General features: G+C 36.2%; 1 protein-coding gene across 2 annotated transcripts in view; it reads left to right on the top strand.

Moving 5' to 3' along the window:
* CBLB (Cbl proto-oncogene B) overlaps window positions 1-20,811 on the top strand; it is a 134,318-nt gene that overhangs the window by 10,844 nt on the left and 102,663 nt on the right. For both annotated transcript variants that reach the window (XM_017808010.1, XM_017808011.1), the window contains exon 3: window positions 478-728. In XM_017808010.1, coding sequence (XP_017663499.1) covers window positions 478-728 — 251 coding nt within the window. The remainder of the gene's footprint in view (window positions 1-477; window positions 729-20,811) is intronic.

Raw genomic sequence — 20,811 nt, 5'->3', positions numbered from 1 at the left:
TTGGATAAAGAAAAGAGAGAGCCATCAGATGACTAAGTAATTTAGAATGTCAGTTCTTGGTAGATGCTTAAACATCCATAGGTAAGTTAGCTTGCAGCAAACAGATCTCTATGAAAGTACTGCTCTTGGTAAAAGTTGCATGTGTTTTGATAATATGTAGATAGTAGAGCTGTGTTTTGATAATATGCTCCTTAGCATATATTAGGCAGGCAAAGACATTCTTACTTTAGGGGAAAAGCCCCAAACTTTGTAGGTAAGCTTGTTTGCTTTTTATACATGTGACAAAATTAAGTCAATTTTGCCTCTTTTGACATTAGAGTCTATGTTGGGATTTCACGGAATATAAATGAAGTAGGATTTACTTCTGTGTGCCTGGAGATTAGAGAAGTATGTTACACCTATAAGTTTGAAGATGTCAGATCAATTTTTGTCCCAACATATTTCTTGTCTTTTACATTCTCCTGTTTTTGCTTATAGGTAAGATTGTGCCAAAACCCAAAGCTTCAACTCAAAAACAGCCCACCTTACATACTTGACATTCTACCTGACACTTACCAACATTTGCGACTTATACTGAGCAAATATGATGACAACCAGAAACTTGCACAACTCAGTGAGAACGAATATTTTAAAATCTACATTGACAGTCTTATGAAAAAATCAAAACGGGCTATAAGACTCTTCAAAGAAGGAAAGGAAAGAATGTATGAGGAGCAGTCACAGGACAGGTAAGTGAAATATCTAAATATGAAGTAGATTATTGGGTCTGTCTGCATTCTTAACACTGTTGTCTGCAGCCATTGTGTTTTGACATTTTTAATTATTTAAAGAGCAGAAACATTCATTGCTTGGATTCATTGACCCTGCAGGTCAATCAGGAATTTGCTGGATTTGTTCCACTGTATGCTCTTATCTGTGACTTTGTGACCTTTAAAACCAAGTGCATTTCCTTCATAAAACATTCATTTAATTGTAATTACTTATTCACGGGGTCCTGCAGTATGTAGTTTTTCCTGTGGTAGAGAGAGTGACTGTTAACTTGGCTTGAGCTTGATCTCCCTACCCCAGTTCTTAAAACTGTGGGAGCCGTGATGGATGTTGACTTGGAGCTTTCACAAGGGATGGAATGAAACAAAACAATATTCACATTTTCAGATATTATGTGGTGTTAGCATAAGGTGATGATAATGCTAGTTTGGTGCTGAGAAGTTGTATCAGAAACCTAACAGATTCTTGATTTGCAGTGGTTCAGTTTTAATAAAAGGAATAATGTCTGCTTTATCTGTACTCTCGGTGGTAACTGAAGAGGTTTTTAATATTTGATTTTATTACCTAATACTTTAAAAAGAGTATTTCAGGAAATTCTTTGCAAAATCTACCATCTTGTTTTGGGAAGGAGGGGATATAACAGTGCTTGTGGCCATTAGTCTTTGCCATGTGTGCATATAACTTTAAATCTATTCAACTAAGAGAGATGATGTTCTTTCCAGAGTCCCCTCTTTTTAGAGGAGATAGTGGGGAGTGGGAAACAAAGTGAATGGAGGGTTGAATCCCTGCTCTTCTGACTGTACCTGAGCTCTGAGGCAGGCATGGTTGCAGTATGGTTTTACAGCTGGTGAAAGTGTTGGTAGAAGCAGTGAAATGTCTACATTGTTGTAAATGTCACTGCTGTTATGTTTGATTTATACATATGTTCCTTCCAGATCTTTAGCAATGATTATAGCTGTTCAGTATACTGTGGTAGTCTCCTGTGCTTGGTAGGGTGTCTGAAGTTTGCTTAACATCTAAGGAAATTTTTTTTTTTTAAAGTAAGTAAAGACTGTCCAATTGGGAATATATGTAGAGAAAATGCTCCAAGAGGAGCAAAATACACTGTTTGAGCTGTTTTAGTGACAAGTACAGTTTTTGATGAATGTGTTTGGTGTTTGAATTCCTAGGTATGTAAAAGAACGTTTTCCGTGTAGATGCATTGTTACCAGAACCCCTGGAAGAATTGTTCAGCATGGAGCCTGTGGCTTCTTTTTTAAGTATCCCGTTAGTTGTATGTGCAGAAGTCATTGTGTTGCAAAGGAAATAAGAATTTTCTATGGTGAGGGAAATTTGACAAGTGGTTGCATTATATAAACAGGTTCTATTTTGATATACCTGTGCTGTATGAAATCTCCATCTACGTAAGGTTTTGCTTACAGTTAGCAATAAATTAAAACCAGTTTCAGTGTCACTTTTTCAAGACTATCTGCTGTTACTGCTTGAATGACTGTGCAGAAATTGTCTTTAGTAATTTTATCTAGTTGTTAGCGTTGCTTTCTTCTTTCCAGTTACCCACTTCATTTCCCTGTGTTAGGGTAACAGTGGTGATATAAGGATGTCTTGTGAAGCAGACAGTTTTTGAGGAAGGTACAGTTAACATATTTACTGTCTTTTTATTTGAGTCGTTGTGACATGATTAGAGAGGAGGGATTTTAAAGCAAATCATACTAATGAAGTGCAACTGAATCACAATAGCTACTTCAGGCTCTCTAAATTTGTATTTCAGAAGGTGAGAAATATGTTATTTTGCCTAATTGATGGAGTCTGAAGCTTGAGGAAAGGAGGGCAATAGAAATGTTTTTCCTGTGTTCGAATTTTTAGCTGTGTTTCCTATACAATCTGCATTCTGACTGTATGTCAGAATGCTTAAACAAAAAAACTGCAAGCATTATTTCAACAGCTCATGCCATTCCAAGTTAAAGCTACATCTTTATGATTTCAGTGCACCCTCTTTCATCTACTGGTAGTGTTTAATCTGTATGTGTGTCATAGTTTAAAGTTGACTGAAGGTGTACTTGTTTGCTGAGCCCTATGACTAGGTATCTGAGCAAAAAGCAAAGCAGTGCTTCAACACACTTAATCATGTTAATTCTTGGTAACTTAATAAAGAAGTCGTTAGTGTTTTTAGCTTATTTGCTTCCAAATATGCCTGCATTAACCTAAATACATTATTTGTTAGCATTATGATGCAATCATAGGAATGATCATTTAAAGATATGTTTTTGAAGACGCTTCTAAAATGAACGTCAAATTGACATAGTCAGTTTGTAGTAGAAGTATTGGGAAGTAGTCAGTTTTAAAAAAAAGGCAAGGCAAATGTTGACACCTGGACAGTTTCTATGTTTGTTTGGGTTTTTTTTTTATTTCTCTTTTGGTTTCTGGATAGAAGGTCATCATGGAAAAGAGAAACTGGCTGTGTTTGGAAGCATTCTTTATATATATTTGATTGGTATAATTTTAACCTATTAGCATTGTTAAATAATATTTTTACTTCTATAGTGATAGTACATTTAGGAACCAGTGCACATATACATGTGATTTTATTTGTCTCATGACACCAAAGTTACTCCATTGTGAATAATTTGTCATAAATTTTAATTCTTAAAGATCCTGTGGATGAAACAAGATAGTGTGCCAATCAGATTATGTACAAATAATTATGTACAAGAGCTTACACTGTGTTAGTGCTGCTTCTATGCCTTGTTTCCATATCAAATACATGTCTAAGAGTAGTTGGTGCTGTTGTTCTGTACTCTATTGGATGAATCTTGCTAAGTGGAGAAAGCAGGGTTTGCAGGTTTGTTTGTTGTGTTTAAACTGCATCTGTCCCCTGGCTATGATGTCTACTTTGAAATTATGTCCTCTCAGTCCTCTTGCTTAATGAAATAGGAGATGATAGTTCAGTAAGTTCTGTAAACTGTACTAGATATAGGCTTCACAGAAGTTCCACTATGAATGAGGTACTTTTAAGATCTTTTTGTCACAGATTTTACTTTCTAAATGGTTATTAACCCAGGTTTATTAAAACTGCTTGTTCAGGTACATCTACTTCTAAAAGGCTTTCTGTGTCTTCAGGGGTTTCGTTTTTTGTTGGGCCCTTCTTTTTTTTTTTTTTTTTGGTTCTCTTTGTTTATTGGGAAGTAAACTAAAGCTGGAAAACATCTTTACAGTGAAGTCCAAACTTCCTTTCTTCTTGCTGCATTCCAGAATTATGCATCCAGAAAAAGTAAAAACTTTGTAGAACGGCAGTTTTTCAGATAAATGTGTTAGCCAGGTGTAGAAATCAAGCACATCAGTTATAATAATGAGACTAGAGGAGGAATAAAGTGGCAGTGGGGAGATTACATTTGGATTCATTCAAGATGCTGAACATGGTCTTCAGGGCTAACACAACTGCTTTTTACTAATGGAGACAAGTGGGAGGTTTCGTGTGCTTACCTGTAAATCATGTCCTTGGAAGAATACATCTTTTGATGAAATTTATTCACTGACTGTTTTAATGCCCTTTATTTGAGGAGAAGTGGAAAAGTATAAAACCAGGGTGTATAATTAACAATATCTTAAATGCTTCTCAGTTTGGCCAAAGTAAGTTGACTATTTTTAAGTGGCATTCCAGAAGTGGAAGGTAAAAAGAAAGATGGGTATTTCTTAAGTAGTAGGTGGTATGTGTATGAAGGTGGCAAGAGGAGAAGAGCTGAAGTAGTTTTGGAGCCAGTGTAGAAACAGATGTGCACGTAGGGAAAGTCAGAGTCAAAGCAGTCCTTCGAGGTGATCACAAAACTACTCTTGTTTCTGTATAGAAAGTCTTACTAAATTCTCTTGTGCATCTGGCAATTTGGTGTCATGATTCAAATTGTGTGTTTCTAAATTGTACAGCTTGTTTAAATGTTTAATTGGTGCAGAATTCTTATACTCTCTTAAGGCTTCTGAGGAGGTCTTATCTACAGTTCAAGCAATAGATCAGGTTCTCCTTTGTTACTGTCCATGTTGGTCGATGAGTTTATAGAGTATGCCATTTCTCTTCCTTAAGTCCGCATTGACGATTGAGATCAGTTAAGGTTCTTGAATCAAGTCCTTGAACTGGCACATCAAATTACACAGCATTCTTGGTAGAGACCTTTCTACTGCAGAAATTTCTGGCGTATTCCCTCCTTACCCTGAAAATATAGAATTGATAAGAAGTTAAAACAGCATCAGGATGAGTGTCAGGTATTCCAGCTGTAAAAGAGTAACAGCCATTTGTGTACTTCTGTCCTGTGGTAAGTGTAAGCTAGCTTACCCTGCTTCTTTGAATTACCTCATGTTCTACCACAACTTTGCTGTTTTATTTGTAGGAATTTAGGAAGTTTATAACTTAGCTAGCCTCGCAACTTGTTTGTGTCTCCAGGCAGAGGAAGTTTTGTTGATTAAAAGAAGGATCAGGAAGAGTAAAGTTTTGATTCAGGATGATTTTATTTGGACAAGTTAAGATTGTTTTGGCTGATGGTTTTCTTGTTTGACAAATAGAATGTACAGATTCACAAAAGGATGTTACTGGCTCTTTTCATACACCCAGTTTTGGCTGTTGGTTGACATCACACAGATAACTTGGTAATTGTCGAATAAAGTAAAAGTTATGGGCTTCTTAGAATCCTGTGACTTGTTCCATTTTCCTAGCATATTATATAGTTTTTAGTCTTCAGTAAATTCTGAGCTGAACAGTTAGGCTGTACATATCATCCATCTGTTGCTTAACATGATATGTAAACCCCTCTACTTAAACTGTGTCAACACATTTTAGAGATGAAATATATTGACTGTTTAATCTTGCTGAAGCTAAGGGAAAGAAATCTAGTACTTGTTTTTTTCCCCTCCTGTATTTATCTACCTGTATTTTTAGATGATTCCTTCAATAGATTTTTAGGAAAGGTAGTTAGATTAATCTGCTTGAAAGTCTTCTGGAGTGTTGACTCATTGCTTAAAACTCCTGTGCTGTCTACAGGAAAAAGAGGACACTTCTCCTTCAGTGTACAACCTATATTAAGGTAATTGGGATTGGAACTTGGCTACAATAAATAGTCTCTAAGAAAGAGGCTTCTTCTGAGGAAAAGAGAGTAGATGACTGATTAGGTGGGGTTGCATGGGAAGAGGAAATGCAATGAATTTTTTTTTTAAGCTTTTATGTTATGGTGAGAATTTTCACCCCCCTTTCCCCTCCTTGTTCCTTAGATGTGATATAAAACCAGATGTGAGCCAAACAGCTTTAATAAGCCCCTTGGTGTACCTGACCCACATGAGTAACTGAGCTTCAGTGCAGATTTGGTGAAGCACAAGCCATTTGCTGTTTTTGGTTCTAGTCTAAATTAAACAAGGAATGTTATACAAACACACTTTTCAAACAAAGGGACTCTTGTTGCAGAGGGCAGGTGAGAATGCGTGGAGGTTACAAATGGTAAGGCGGTATTATGACAGCTTGTTCTCAACATAAATGCAAACAGCCTGTGTGACTGCAGTAGTTGTAAGGCAAAATTTAAATTTTTAGTTTTTTTAATCTTCGCTGCTTGGGGGAGGGTGTTGCTAAATGAGAACAAAGGAAGTAATAGTAGCAGAGTTACTTAAAGGCAACTATTTATTCAGGTTGCAGAGGATTTTAAAACCACAAAAGATCCTAATGAAAAAATAATGGCTTGTAAATTCTTCTAATTGATTTAGATCCTTCATCTATATCTAGTCGTGTAGAGGAGAGATATGTGCACTTTGTGTTTTACGTTTCACTCTGATAAAATCAGATAGCATTTTCTATGTTAGTGCAAGGTATCTTTCAAACAAGGTGTCTTACAAATAATGTGGTGTTGACAGTCACATCTCACAGTTCAGCTGCTTGCAAGGGAATATACATAGTCTGAGATCTTCCTTGTTGCCCTTTTTGTAACCATTTATACCTGTGAAAAGTGTACATGATGATGTTGCCAAATTTTAAGGTGCCACAGGATTTATACCCACTTTGTGCATGTGTGAAAGGTCTCAAAAAGCACAAAGTTAGGGGAATCAGTCCTGCAGACTTTTCATGTGTTACATGTTAACTTCTTTTATGATAAACCTAATGACAGTTCTACTAACTAGGATTATACAGTATGACTGATGCAATATCTATACAGGTATAGTTTTCTACGTGATTTCACTTCATGTAAAGTGAGCAGGGGAAAATAGGTGGTTTTCTGAAAATATAATACTCTTGATCAGAGGGGTCTGGAAATACTCCAGTGCATTTGGCATTGAGGATAGTAGTACCATTTCTGCTCTGCAACAGCTTTTTTCACATCCCTTCTCTGTACTTGTCTGCATGGTCTCTGTAGGGAACAGCTGTGCATGTGGAGGCTGGCCATGGTCACCAGCTATAAATAGAGCTATGTCCTTAGGTATGATAAAGCCCAGCTGATCTCATCAAGATAGCAACTTTAGGAACTTTTTGAAGAAGAGACAGCACTGACTCCTGAATTTACCGTGAGGAAAAGTCCTGTAATGGACCTGAATGGATCTTTCATGACTCACTTTTGAATGCGCGGTTGATTCTTAGAAAATTCGCTCTCTGCTTCTCTGTCAGAAGTATTCTATGTTCAGTGGTTAGGTATTTGTTTTAGGATGTTCTCAACACTAGCCTGTGGGATGGAAGGTACTTACCATGCAAGAAAAAACGCAGAGAAAGCTTTTAAAAGAAAGCATCCATTTTTATGAAATGTTTGCCTAAATATATAAGCACATCTAATTTTATTTTCAGGTTATAAAAATAAATGGCTTCCTTTCCCTAATCTTCTGTGGCGTTGTTTTCCATTAAAAATTAGAGACATGAAAGAATAAAAGTCTGCTTTTATGCTATAAAGAAATGAAAAGGAAGTTGGGAATAATCACTTTCAAGTGGTACACTTGCTGTTTAGTCAATAGAAGCTCTTTGAAAGTAAAGTAAAGCCAGTTTATAAAAACAGACGTGCTGTAGTGGTAATCCTTTTATCCAAAGAATGCTTGATCAAAAATCAGCCTAGAAGACATGCTCCCTGTGCATCAAAACCTGGTAAAGACCATTTCACTACCCTGTACAGAGTAAGAAATAACCTTAATCTGAAAAAGGGGTGAAAGTACATGTTATGATTAACACAGCTGAAGTCTGAGTTCAAAACAAGAGATAGAGTGAGATATTGATGGAGAGGACAATAGATGGAACTCTCCATTGAAGTCTGCTGTGCTAGAAAGAGAGTACTTTGATAATTTTAAAATACTTTGTGATCATTTGACATAATTTTTTCTTCCTATTCTGTTCTTTGCTTCAATATTAATAATGTGAATTTACTTGAGTCATACTAAAAATGACAGAGTTAATATAACTATTTAGTAAGTCTTTTTATCAGTGGCTGCACATTCTCAAGTTAACTTTGTCTTTACAGATTCTACAATGATACTGTGCATGCTCTGGAATGAGTCAAAGCTTTAATATTGTTAACTGATATTGGAGGAACAAGGACTTATAGTTAAAAATGTATGTTTGTGTTGTCTGCATGAAACAGTTCTGTTACTTGTAAGTTTAATATGTTGCCATATTTCATTCCTTTATATTGAAAAATTCCAGATGATTTAACAGCGTGTTCTCTTGGGAGCCAGTTTAGGAGTATCATTTGCTTGATTTGAAAGAAAATGTGATATTTACACAAAAGACTGTACAGTGAATGCAACTATTAAAAAAATCCAAATAAACAGAACAAGTAGTACACAGAAAGTACCAAGAGTGAACTGTGTCTGAAAAGAAGCATGTCTTTTAACACATAGCACAAAATGGAAAAAGAAGTCAGTAAGTGAACTTATATGAGGGATAAAACTCCCTGAGCAAGCAGCCAGGTGACTGTCATCAGTGTCTATATAGATAACTAACATATTTTGAATCTTTCTGTTTTGCAACCAAGGTATTCGTTGTTGAATATATTTGTTTCTAGCATATGATAAAATATTGTGTGCTTTCCCCGTCGTTTGCTCAGATTTCACATGTCAGAATTAAAGAGCTATCCCGTTCTCTAATAGAAGATTTTCACCATAATCTGTTTATTACTCAATTCTTAACATTGTGTTAAGTGAGATACATATTGAAGAATGTATTGACTTTATTCTTGCAAATGCCCTGACAGATCAGAAAAGTGGTGAAGAAATAATGATGTTAGTTCATTTCAGTAATATTTGAAATGAACTTTTCTTTACTTTTTCTGGTATGATATAGGGGAAACATAGAAGTAGCAGATGTGTAAGAAACACATTTCTGGGGTATATGATGAAAGATTATAATCAATGGTAACATATGGATTGAACTAAATTTGATTTCTGTATGGGTAAGGTTGATGTGATGTCTCTGCAACAGGACTTAGTTTTTTTATTCTTGAATGGTAAAACAATGGAGAAGTAATTTCAGCATAGTATCTGTGTTGTATATATCAGGACTCTGTTGGGAACCTAAACAATCCACCTGGCAAGTTAATCTTTTACTGTTATTAGCTGGTCTTTGGCAACCTCTATGACTGTACAGTGGGAGAAAAATTTGAGGGAAAAATAATTAAGTTTCATTTTTTTCCTCTACTAGATGCAGTTGTGGGAATGTTCACAAAACATGATCTTGTTTTCCCCTAAGCTAAAATAGTAAAACTGCTATGTTTTTGGCTTTGAAACTTGAAGCAACAATAAATAGGAAAATGATTCCTGTCTTCTGTACAAAAAATATGCATGAAGATTGTTATTTATTGCACAAATCTTACTCAGAGTTGTCATTAGCAATAGTTAGAGCCTTACTTTGTTCTGTCTGTGATACTAAACAGATGTGTCTATAGAAATAAAATCCACCACCATATCTTATTTTAAGTATTAACCCCAGTTTTGCACCTACCTTCCGTAATGTAAATGTGTCTTCTGTTGGGAGTAATACTGAATAATAAGCTAAGGAAGTCTTATCAGCTCTTGATTGTCTACTATCTCTCCTTCTCTTGAGCTCAAATCCAAAGTATTACACAGTGTCTATGTTGATATGACCAAGAGTGGAGAATATCTATACCCTTGAGAGAGTACTTGACATATTACAGGATTGGATTAGACTCTGTGTACTGATAGGAGAAAGAAAGGGATCTATGGCCTTGTCTATAAGTGAGTAAAGTTAACTGTCTATAAGTGAATAAAGTAAGTGTCTCTTGCAGGTCCTGATTAGTTATATCTGGAGCCCAGTGTTCATCTCTTTTTCTTGTATCCGTTGACTAACTCATTAAAAGAACCGAAACCTACATACTTAGTGGAAAATCTGGGATCACTCCCTAGCTTGTGTAGAGGAATATTCTGTAACAAATTCAGTCTTGATTATGCTATGAATGAAGAAACATTTTAATAAGATTAATTATTTCTTTTTTTTGTGTGTGAGTGCCAGGCCTTAGTGATATCCTAGAGGCTTTTGCTAACTTCTTTATTTGTCCTGAAAAAAACCCCAAACACCTTCATTAGCTCTATATCAGAAATCTTATTTTTTAAGAGAAGATAAGTTCATTTGTTAGTTATCACGTTTAAAATAGGACATTTTGGGCAATACTGTATTATTTAGGAAATGACTGCATGAGAAAAAGTTTGCCTCCCGTTACAAGTTGAAGGGCATTAATGCAAGACAGACAAACGTATTAGCATCTGTTTTCAAACTGTTCCAATGGAAAATGGTCCTCAGCCAACAGAATATTCTGTGAACTCATCTCAGAGTTGTTTCTGAGTCATGAGTGTCTGTCATGGGAAGTATGAAATGCAGGGTCAGTAATAAAACATCGTGTACCTAAGAACATTTGCTCGAACAATGCTTAATTTTTTTAAAAGCGGTCATTTATTTGTGTGACCTTACAGGTGTATATCCAAGAGCAGGCCTTTAATTCTAACTACTCTCTAGTGGGAGAGTGTGTAAAGATGAAGAGAAACACCTTCATATGTTTTCATGTCAATATTTTAAACAGTTTGTGGGGCTACAGAGAATTAGTCATTACAGAACTTGTAAAAAATGAAATTATTGTGTTACTAGATTACTTTAGGGTTTAATATCAAACTCCTTGAGCATCATTCTTATTTTTGGAGAATGCTTAGTTTTGAGAGAAGAAAAATAAACAGTTTCTTTAAAGTCAAAGTTAGAACTTTCAGCAAATATGGTAAATAAACCTTCCATCAGTACACCTAGAATAGAGCTGTGTAAGTTGTATTTAATACTCTATAAATGTCACACATGTTTAAGGAAGCTATAATGCAACAAATAGAACCTGAAAGCATTTGAGTTTGTTAAAATATGGAGCCTGTTGTGAAAATTCTGAAGTGGAGAACCTATGTTCCAACTATTGTTTGTCATTAAAAGCGATGATAATCTCTGTTAAGAACATCTGCTTGTCTAATATACCAGCAGTAAAGGAGATGACTGTTATAACTTAGCTTGGTTTTGTCTCTTTATTTCTAAGTACTTGGTTTTAAGATACTAGAAAAAAACCCTAGGGTTTTGGTAACAAAATATTGTTCTAGATTTCAGCTCTGAAACACTTAAATAGGAAAAACTCCTATTCAGTTGTTAGGCCACCCCAATAATGCCAGGGTCATAATGAAAAGGCTGCATCTATTTTTTTGTTGTAACAGGGTTAGAACACCTATGCTTTATTTCTAGTTAGGGAAGTTTTTACTGGTTACCTCAGTCATTGTAGGTCACTGAGATGGAAGTATTATGCCATTTGATTCACAGTATAGCACTTTCAGGCCTTCCTAGAATTAAGAGTAGTTTTTAGGTTATGTGCTGCTTGGCTAGAGCAGCAAAGTAATGGTGGATAGGAACACTGATAAAGGCTTGTGTATGTTCTAACTTCATAGGAATTTTTAATCCACTTCATAACTGCGTCTTACTGACAGCTCATTCCCAGTGGCTAATGCTTCAGTGGTTTTACAACTTAATGATATATACTCTGTATTGCAATTGGGAAAATAGAGAATGTGGCATATATAGACAATTTTTTTTTTGTCTTGCTGAGAAAGTCATATGTCAGCAGCCTGAAATCCTCTCCAGTATTTTTTTTAAATGAGCTTCTTTAGGGTAGCAGACTGGAAGCCTGTATTGTACTATTTTGTTCAGATCTCTGCATATCCTTTTTACTCCTTAATTCATAGCTGTACCAAATACACAAAGATTCAAAGCAGAAAAAAAAAAGTATATAGCATCCTGTTCATGTGTTTCCTTTTACTGTTAATCCCGATAATTAATGCCCTATGAGGAATGGGGCTCTAATCACTTGCAGAGCACAGTAATGTAAGAAGACAGTGCTCATCTGGGGGGTGTTCAGGAGGATGGATCAGTGGTGACCCAGTCGGTGTGCAGCTGTCCTCCAGTCTGTGTGTATGTGGTTTCATTAACTACACACATATATGACTGACAGGCCCATAATGATTGTCTGAAAGGAACCTTGCCTTATGAAGCTGTCTAAGTGCCACTGAGAGAGTTGCTTGTTTTCTCTCATTTTTCTACTTTTTTGGGGAGGAAGAAAAGAATGGGGGAGGGAAGCTGTTCTGTGAGGATCATGGATCCCAGCAGTCACTTTGAAATAATCTTTAATGAATCCCAATGCAGGAAGAGAAATGTCTGAACACCACATAGCAGTTTTTTAGTGGCTTAGAGGAAATATGAATGCAAAATCCTTTTCTGAAAGGGCTGAGGGTTTTTCAGAGTTTTCATTTGTTTGTGCTGTATGAATTCGGTGTTGCTAATGCTAAACTGTAATGAGCAACGTAAAAGATACACTTTTTTTAGAATATTAAAATATATTTTAAAATGAACTTAGAGTACAGACTGTTGGACAGTTGTTTTAAAAATCAGTCTTTTATTGGGTGATTTCTGGGAATGCAATTTGTTACTGGAGTGGATGACTGAAAGGACTTTTGACATGCTTTCTCAAAACCAATAAACACAACCCACTCAGCTACTGGAAACAGGATGGCTAGTGAAGTGTTAGAGAAATAAATTAGCTTATGTTTACTCAGCATAAAGAAAGCAAGAAAAAAAGAGCAAGACCTATCTCTTAGTATCTGTTGTAACATGGTAAAAATGTCTAGTGGCTGAATCCTTCCAATATTATGGACAGAAGAGTTGTTTCTGTTACAGCGTTTTGAGGCACCTGTTGGGAAGAGAAGACATGTAAATGTACTATTCTTTTGGTTATTTGCACTTAGTTTTCGGGTAATCCTGTACTCCACAGAAAATCTTTCCAAGACAATCTTTTCCTTGGGCAGTTATTTGTTCACACTTGTTTTAAGCCTGTTAAGGAGTTTTGTCTGCCTTGCACTTGGTGTGCATAAATAAGCTGGGAAGGGACAGTGAAAAGTAAGCCTTACAGTAAAAGCAGCTGACAGCTGTAAAGATGTTTAAGTTGTGCATATCCATGGATATGCAATTTAAGATACTTGTCCTATCCTTCTGTACCCTTGTGGAACACCAGTTCCGTGAGTGCCAGCCATTTGATGTATTAACAGGAGGCAGAGTATTGTCACTGGAAAATTATTGTATGGGTTAGAGTTGCCAAGAGAGGGAAAAAAATTGTCTCAAAGGATGTTTCATGTCCTACTTTACCCTGTATGCTTAGGTCTGGAAGCTCTTACAACTTTCCTGTGTGATGACTTTATTTGTTTGTTTTTGTTTGTAAAAGCTTAGCTAAGAATCTAGAGTGAAAGAAAATAGAAAGGTAATGCTGATTTCAGTACAACTCCCATATATTCTATTCCTGGATTTTCGATTTGCTTTGTGTAACAGCAGATGGTTCATCTATTGTTTCATTACTCTTTTGGGAGTCTGTCACTCTATAGTGGGTGTGTGCTTTAGTGGAAAAAGAACAACCAAAGTAAGACTTTTTGTAATGAATGAACTCAGTTTATTAAACTCTGTTGATGACTTCCACAGTTCTAGCTCTTAAGATTTATTTTTATTTAAATGCTTAATATTGTGTCTAAATTCTGTCATCAAGGTGTTTTGTTGGGTTTTTTTTAATTGAAGTGTCAAGGGTAGTTTTGATGCAAAAGGGTTGTTCACTGTCACAAGCACTGTTTTGTGAAATGGCATAATTTTGCCATATGCCTTGGATTTCATTTGAGATACTATGAATAAGCAGTGTGAGTGCTTTCAAAGAGGCATTCCTGCTGTCCCACATCAACCATGTGGGCTTTTAGTTAAGCTTCCCAGGAAGACAGCAACATATGTGTACACAATGTGTGTATTATATTGGCGCCCACTCACAGTGTTAAAGATGTGTCAGCATTTCCAGAATAGTTCCCTATTTTAAGAGCCTTGTTTTAGCCTGCATATGAAAGTTGTCTGCGTTGGAACTTTACACACAGTCTCAACCATCATAGTTTCCAAGTGTGACTTTTTGCCAGGTGAACATAGGCTGAATTAAATTAATGCATGCAAGTGGAATGGAAGATTTCTAGAGGCATGGTGTCATGATAGACTCTTCTTACTTTAACTCTGAAGCAGTACCTTACCATTAAGTGTACTGAAGCTATAGTGGATGCCACTGTTTTTGAAGAATTTTAAAGAGGTTGTAGTAAAAGAAGATGGCCTTGTGCTTGGGATTATGACTGTTGCCTAGGCTAAAAAGTGGTGATGTTTTTCTAATAATCATGTTAGAGTATGAGGAACCTCCAGTTTCATTAAATTTGTTTCAGCTGATTGAGGTTCTATCATTGTAATAGTCTAGAATTAAATGGTACCTCCTTTATATACTGAGAAATGAGGCATATTTTCTTATATTTAACTGTGTTCCCCCAAGTTATAATGTTTTCTTGCTAGAAGCCTTTCTCTAATTGAGAAAACATCGTGTTTATTAAGGATGAACCAAGGGGCAGGACACACTGATTCTGTAGCATGTGGGTGTCTGTGTAGGAGCCCAGTTCAGATTGGGTTTTGAAATAGATAGCCTTCAAACATTTTGTTTGTGTGCAGAAACAATAACTTGCTGCTAGAGTTTCAAAAGCTACCTGCCAGAAACAAAATGTTGTTGTTGTTATAAGCTTGGGATTGACTTAGATGTGCTTATATTTAATGGACAGAAATTTTATTTTGAATGAATATATTTTCAGCCCTGTTTGGTTGAATGCCATCTACAAGCCTCCATATAAATGGCAAATGGTTTTATTTGAGCAACAGCAGGCCAATTAGACAAGCCTGCAGTTTGAAGATAAGCAAATCAATGGTCTTCCACATTTTGAAATCCGAGCTGAGAACTGACACCCCTGGAAAGAACTCCTCTATGCATCCTTGATAGGAAAGCTGTGTGAGCTGGACATTACTGTAAAAACAATTCTGTTGTGCAGCTCTGCTGGTCATGTTAGGACATCCAGGTAGATGTCCCACATTTCTGCAGTGGTAGATTATTCTTCTAATTATTGTTTTATATGGAATGAATCCTGCTCATGGTTTACTTAAACCTCTTGAGAGGAATTAGATGTGCAATATGTCAGGTAATATGCATAGTGACAGCAAATATGCAATTTGCTGACATTTTGTTTAGTTTTCATGCCTCCCTTAGGAAACACCAATAAATATTAATACCCAATAAATACAATTAAAAAAAATAAATAAAAGAATGTTGAATCAACAGCAACTTGAGATTTCCCGTTTCTGTTCTGAACCCCTGTTAACGCACACCCACCAACCAACCGTAACTGTCCAAACTTCAAAGTATCTTCTGGAACCTGAAACACTGACTGCAAAGAACAGGGAACCAAGATGTTGCAAGAGCTTAGCCCCCTCCATGAGCTGGAGAGATTGAAACCTGAAGCAAACAGTGGTGTAACCTTTTGTCCCTTTTTGAGTGTGGGTGGAGGTTGGAGTGGGAAGAAGGATCTAGGTGATGACCTGGCCTTGGATGTAATCAGGTAGCTAGCAGGGTTCGTGGAATGTTAATGTGTTGGATACACAATCCAACTGCCCTTCTGATTAAATGAATCACTGTAGTCTGAATTCCTTTTTATGTCAGTCCAAGAGAATTGCGTGTCTGACGAAGTCTGCAGGTCACTAAGGCATTAAATCTTGTGTAAAGCTCTAATTTAGAGTGCAATAAATAAGCATAGATGGTCAGCAACTACTGTGTTCTGCAGTAAATAGCTTTGCAGGATGATGATCATAAATGTGATTGAAAGGTCTCTGTCCTATTTTCTCCATCTGCAAAATGTGATTGTTTACTTAATTTATTCATGTTTTTAAGTGCTTCTGTCTTTTTAGCATCAGACTGCAGTGATATCTGATTAAATTCCTGATGCCTATGCTCATATTTACATGTTTCCTCTGAATGATCCAAATCAAAGATGGAAGCAATCTCAGACAAAATCAAAATTTCTTCTAGGCCTTTATTTTTTAAGATACCATCTAATAATACTGTAACAGTGATAGGCGCATATGCAAGTCTATGTGTTTGAAAAGATTCTGAAAGTTTGAGAGCAGTTTGAATTCCACAGAGATTTGATTCTGCTTAATAGAACATACTTCATAACATGCTAGTTTCGTGTATCCTTCTGGAGTTTTTCATGAAGACCGTTCATTTTCTGGATTTAACATTAGGAAATTACTTTTTATTTATAATGGCATACTCCATTCAAGAGTAACTAGACAGATGATAAAATACATGGCCATCACAATAACAAAAAAGGTGTTCAAATAGCCTTGGCTTAGTCATATTTCTTATTTTACAGCTACTTTCATTTCTGTACAAGTCCTACATGCCCTGGAGCTCCCACTGTAATAGTTCTGCCTCATTTTCATAATTAGCCTTCCCTCCCCACTGCAGTGTTGCTAAAATGTCCCCAGGGTTCCTTCTTCCACAAGGCTTGATTCCCCTGTGAATTTAGGATGAATGTATGGCACCCTGGGGAGAAAAAGTATTGTAGTCAGCAAATTCAGCTGCCCATGACTGCAGTGTTATAATATAGTTTTACACTGACAGTAGAGATTTTACATACTCTTTAGCTTATAATGGAGAGAACTAGGTAGTAATAATACTGTCCCATCAAGGACTATTCAAACAATCACATGCATTTAAATAGATACTCTTTCATCTTTGAGTAATTAGAGAACATTTCTATTTTGCTAGTCCAGCAAATGTTCACCAGACCTTCACAGAAAGCTTACTTTATTCTTTTTGATGTTGTTAATATTTGAGTGGCAGTTTTATTTGTGTAGTACTTTAACTCTTCAAAGTGGTGTTAGAAAGCGTAGTTAGATTTTTATGTTTGGAGAGATTTATTTTATGCTTTAGCTTTTTAACTTAGGTACTTGATTGCACTGGGAGTTTTACTTTGCTTCACAATTCAATATGTGCCGTGTCCAGTATAATTTGTTTGGAGAAATCTGCACGTGAACCACCAGATGATAACTACTTGATGCAGCTTAAATTTGTGCTTTCCAAATTAAATAGCAGAAACCTCTTCTCACTGTTCTGCTCAGAACAAAATATTAATAGGATATTAGCTGCAAATTATTTTTGAATTTTATTTGTGAAGTATGTGGCAAAGCAGTACAATGGAGATGAGTGTTAAAAGAAGACCAGTTTACTTCTACTCCTCCTTAAGTAAGTGGACTGAATTTGGTGCAGTCAGAGTTGGGATATATTCAACTTGGCTTTGTGTTGCTCTTGTTTGTAACAGTCTTAAGAGGTGTTAGGTATGGCCAGAGAGGGTTGGAGGATAAAAGCTTGCAGAGGAAGAGTGAAGGAGGGGAAAGATACATGACCCACACTTGAAGGTGATATCTTTGTGGCCTGTGGCTTTTTGAGAAAAACAATAAGCACGAAATGAATAGCATTATTCTGTTTTCTGTTATAACATTATGCATTTAGTAGCCCATGATTAGTTAGTTGGTATAAAAGCAAGTAACTCCTCACACTTCCTTCTCCCTGAATCTCTTTTTAGGGATAGAGGCATAGTCATTTAGAAGAGTTTTATCAAATTTATAGACAGAGTTCACAAGGAGAAGTCACAAAATGCTGTCTGTGTGACTAGACATGTCTTAATGTCCCCTTGCTATATGTAATATCAGTGTTTTGTTCCTGAAAAATCAACGTTCCCAGTTAATAGCTCTCTCCAAAGAGTGTTTCAATGTGTATAATTTAATTTGATTGCATTTGGCTATTTAATCTAGAATTTGTGAGTAAATTGAAGAGTGACCTATGTTTATGCACCTGTGTTAAGTCAAAGCTAGTTGGAGGATTTGAGTGAAGAATTAAATAATATTTATTAGCTGAATTTTTCATTAGCTAAAATTATTCAAATCTAATTTACCCACCAGTAAAGTTCTAATTTGTCATGTGTTCATTTTAACTTACAGTGACCTAATTAAAGTGCTTTGGTTTCATTTTCTCTGTCCCACACCATAAGTTTTAAGGGAAATGCTGGACAATGGCTGTCCAGAAATCTTCTGAACAATGAGATCCTGCCCATCCGAACTGCTGACTCTGCTGCTTCTGCCACCCTTCCTTCCAAAAACTGTTCATTGCTAGTGCATGCTTTTGGAAGCCTGTGCATCTTCTTGTTTGCAGGATAAGCTCATTTTCAGGGCAAAGACTACCTCAGTAATATATTTGAAGAATACATGTATCACAATTTGTCAACAGACAGAGTTTTGCTTCTTTGAAAGGTGGTGTTATCCCAATATGTTTGAATAAGCAAAGTTTTTCTCCATCTGTAATATTGACAGAGAGGTCAAGTTAAGGATGAAAGAAGTTGAGCTTTTGCTTTTTCCACACTGGATTGTTTTGAATTGCAGTATGTGGGGAAATCACTCCAGCTGACACAAATATTATAACAGAGAGATGCATTCTACAGGTTTAGGTAATATTACTCATCTGTTGCAGATGCAATTGCTCGAAATTTTAAAATTTGACTTAGCAAAATAGTTTACTAGGATTAAGGTTTTTTGTCAAAGAAACCCCTCTTGTTTAAGTTTTGCATAGTTATTTTAATAAGCTTATATAAGGAATTAGTTTATGCATCTCAAAGTTAACATATGGGTTTTCATGTGCCGATCTACAACCTGACAAAAGAAGAATGCATGTGAAGACTCGATTTTAAAAATTATTTTAAAATAATTGTTGTGTTGTGTTTCTCAAAGTTGATACAAAATTTTATCTACTAGTGTCCAGCATGTAGACAAGGATTCAGAAGCATTTGATTCCTACCCTCAGCTCCCAGTGGTTTATATATATATATTACACAAAGGCCCACCTGTTAGTGTTATGTGTGAAATAAGTAGAAGGGGGATTTTGATCCTATTCCTGGGTTTTATATGGTATTTAATTATTAACATAAAAATGCTTTTAGATTTTTCTTTAACTAGAAATTGTGGAAATTGAGATAAAGGGAGGTGTTAAAGGTAAGTTTCCTAGGATTATGTAGCTTGTTCATAGCAGTGCCAGGAACAGTGTCTCCAGATCATCAGGCTCCTGCTTTGATTTCTGTATTACTGTATCACTGTACCATGCTAAAGATTTTACTGTTTTCATATTTTTATTAGAAGGGGGAGGATACATATTTGCCTTCGTTGAACCCCTTTCTGATCTAGGGATTTGCTGTAACATCAGGACAATCTTTCCTGGAGCAACTAGCACATTAGATGTAGAGTTACTAGGTTGGATTTGCTTTTCATGTGGATGGTTGCCAAAATGGATTAAAAACTCTTTAGACACTGCCTGGCATCGTGCATATCCACAGTGGATATAATGAATAATAGTAGAACCACAGTGCATTATTAAATTTCCATGAAAAGTTTGATTTTTCTGATTTTGTTTATTGAACAAGTGAACTTAATCAGTTTTAAGTATTTCTTTTTAACTCTTTGAAAACAGGAGAATAAACTTAGTTTCTGCTACAGTAACTGAAAATAGAGTACTTTGGAGTTAGTTATATGTAGCGTAGGTGAGATACAGTGTTTTGTAACAGCATGTGTAAAAGGTGCCAAGTTGAGCAATAGATGTCGGTGACTCATTCCTGATTAAACCTATATTCATGAATCTGGGTATTCAAAAGTCTAGGGAGAGGGAGTGAGCCCTCGATTATTTTGAGAACGAAGAAATGCTGTTCTCAAAGTGATCTTGCCCTTAGAACAGAAATGGTTCTCCTTGAGTTGGCTGTGTTAGTGTAGTTGCTGTGCCTGCCTGAGTGGAGGGAGTTCTGCAGTATCTTATGTCGAGCGTCTCTATTTTCAGTGGAGAAATACTCCCAGCTGGACTGCAACTCCTGAACAGATAGTACTCCAGGACACAGTTGGGGATACACAGAAGGTAGTTTTAATTTCACACAATTTCAGTTCATACAGCTTGGAAATTGGATCTCTTGGGAATCTTATTCATCTCTTACTCCTTTTTGAGCTGATATTTTTTTTAGTTACCTTTCTATAATAGAAATTCAGTCTTTTTATGAAAAAGCAATTGGGTTTAGCATTGAAGAATCAACTCTTCAATTTTACATCTCGACAGACTTGCTGTATAACTGAAGTTGGAAGGGACCTCTGGGGATCATCAGGTTCAACTCCTCTGCTCAAACAGGGTTACCTGCAGCCAGTTGCCCAGGGACTGGAGGTGGAGGGGGGAAGAGAAATAATTTATTTTCCTCACAAGTTTGAGGGAGGGTCCATCTCCTGTCCTTTATTTTGGTTCCTGCAGAGAGCAGTCATGGCTATGTATAAATAACTGTCTTAAAATATTATCTATTTTAATGTTGTAGCAGCTGGCATCAAATCAATTTTTTTTAATAGGCTCTGGTTTCAGTTTAACACTTACTGAGTATGTATCACATAGGCTCATGTGAGTGAAGTTAACAGGATGTTGTCTATTGATAACAGAGATTTCCTGTCCCTTTCCCCCAGCCTTCCCCTCACCCTCTTCCCCCCTTTTTTTTTTCTGAGGGGAGCTTGGGTGTGGGGGTAGGTCTGATGCTGCCCTTGCTGAGCTGTGATGCACT

The sequence above is a fragment of the Lepidothrix coronata genome, unplaced genomic scaffold (assembly GCF_001604755.1).
Source record: "Lepidothrix coronata isolate B3197 unplaced genomic scaffold, Lepidothrix_coronata-1.0 Scaffold21, whole genome shotgun sequence".
Lineage (NCBI taxonomy): Eukaryota > Metazoa > Chordata > Aves > Passeriformes > Pipridae > Lepidothrix > Lepidothrix coronata.
The sequence above is the reverse complement of the archived record's forward strand: the minus strand, read 5'-3'. Positions and strand labels throughout refer to the sequence as shown.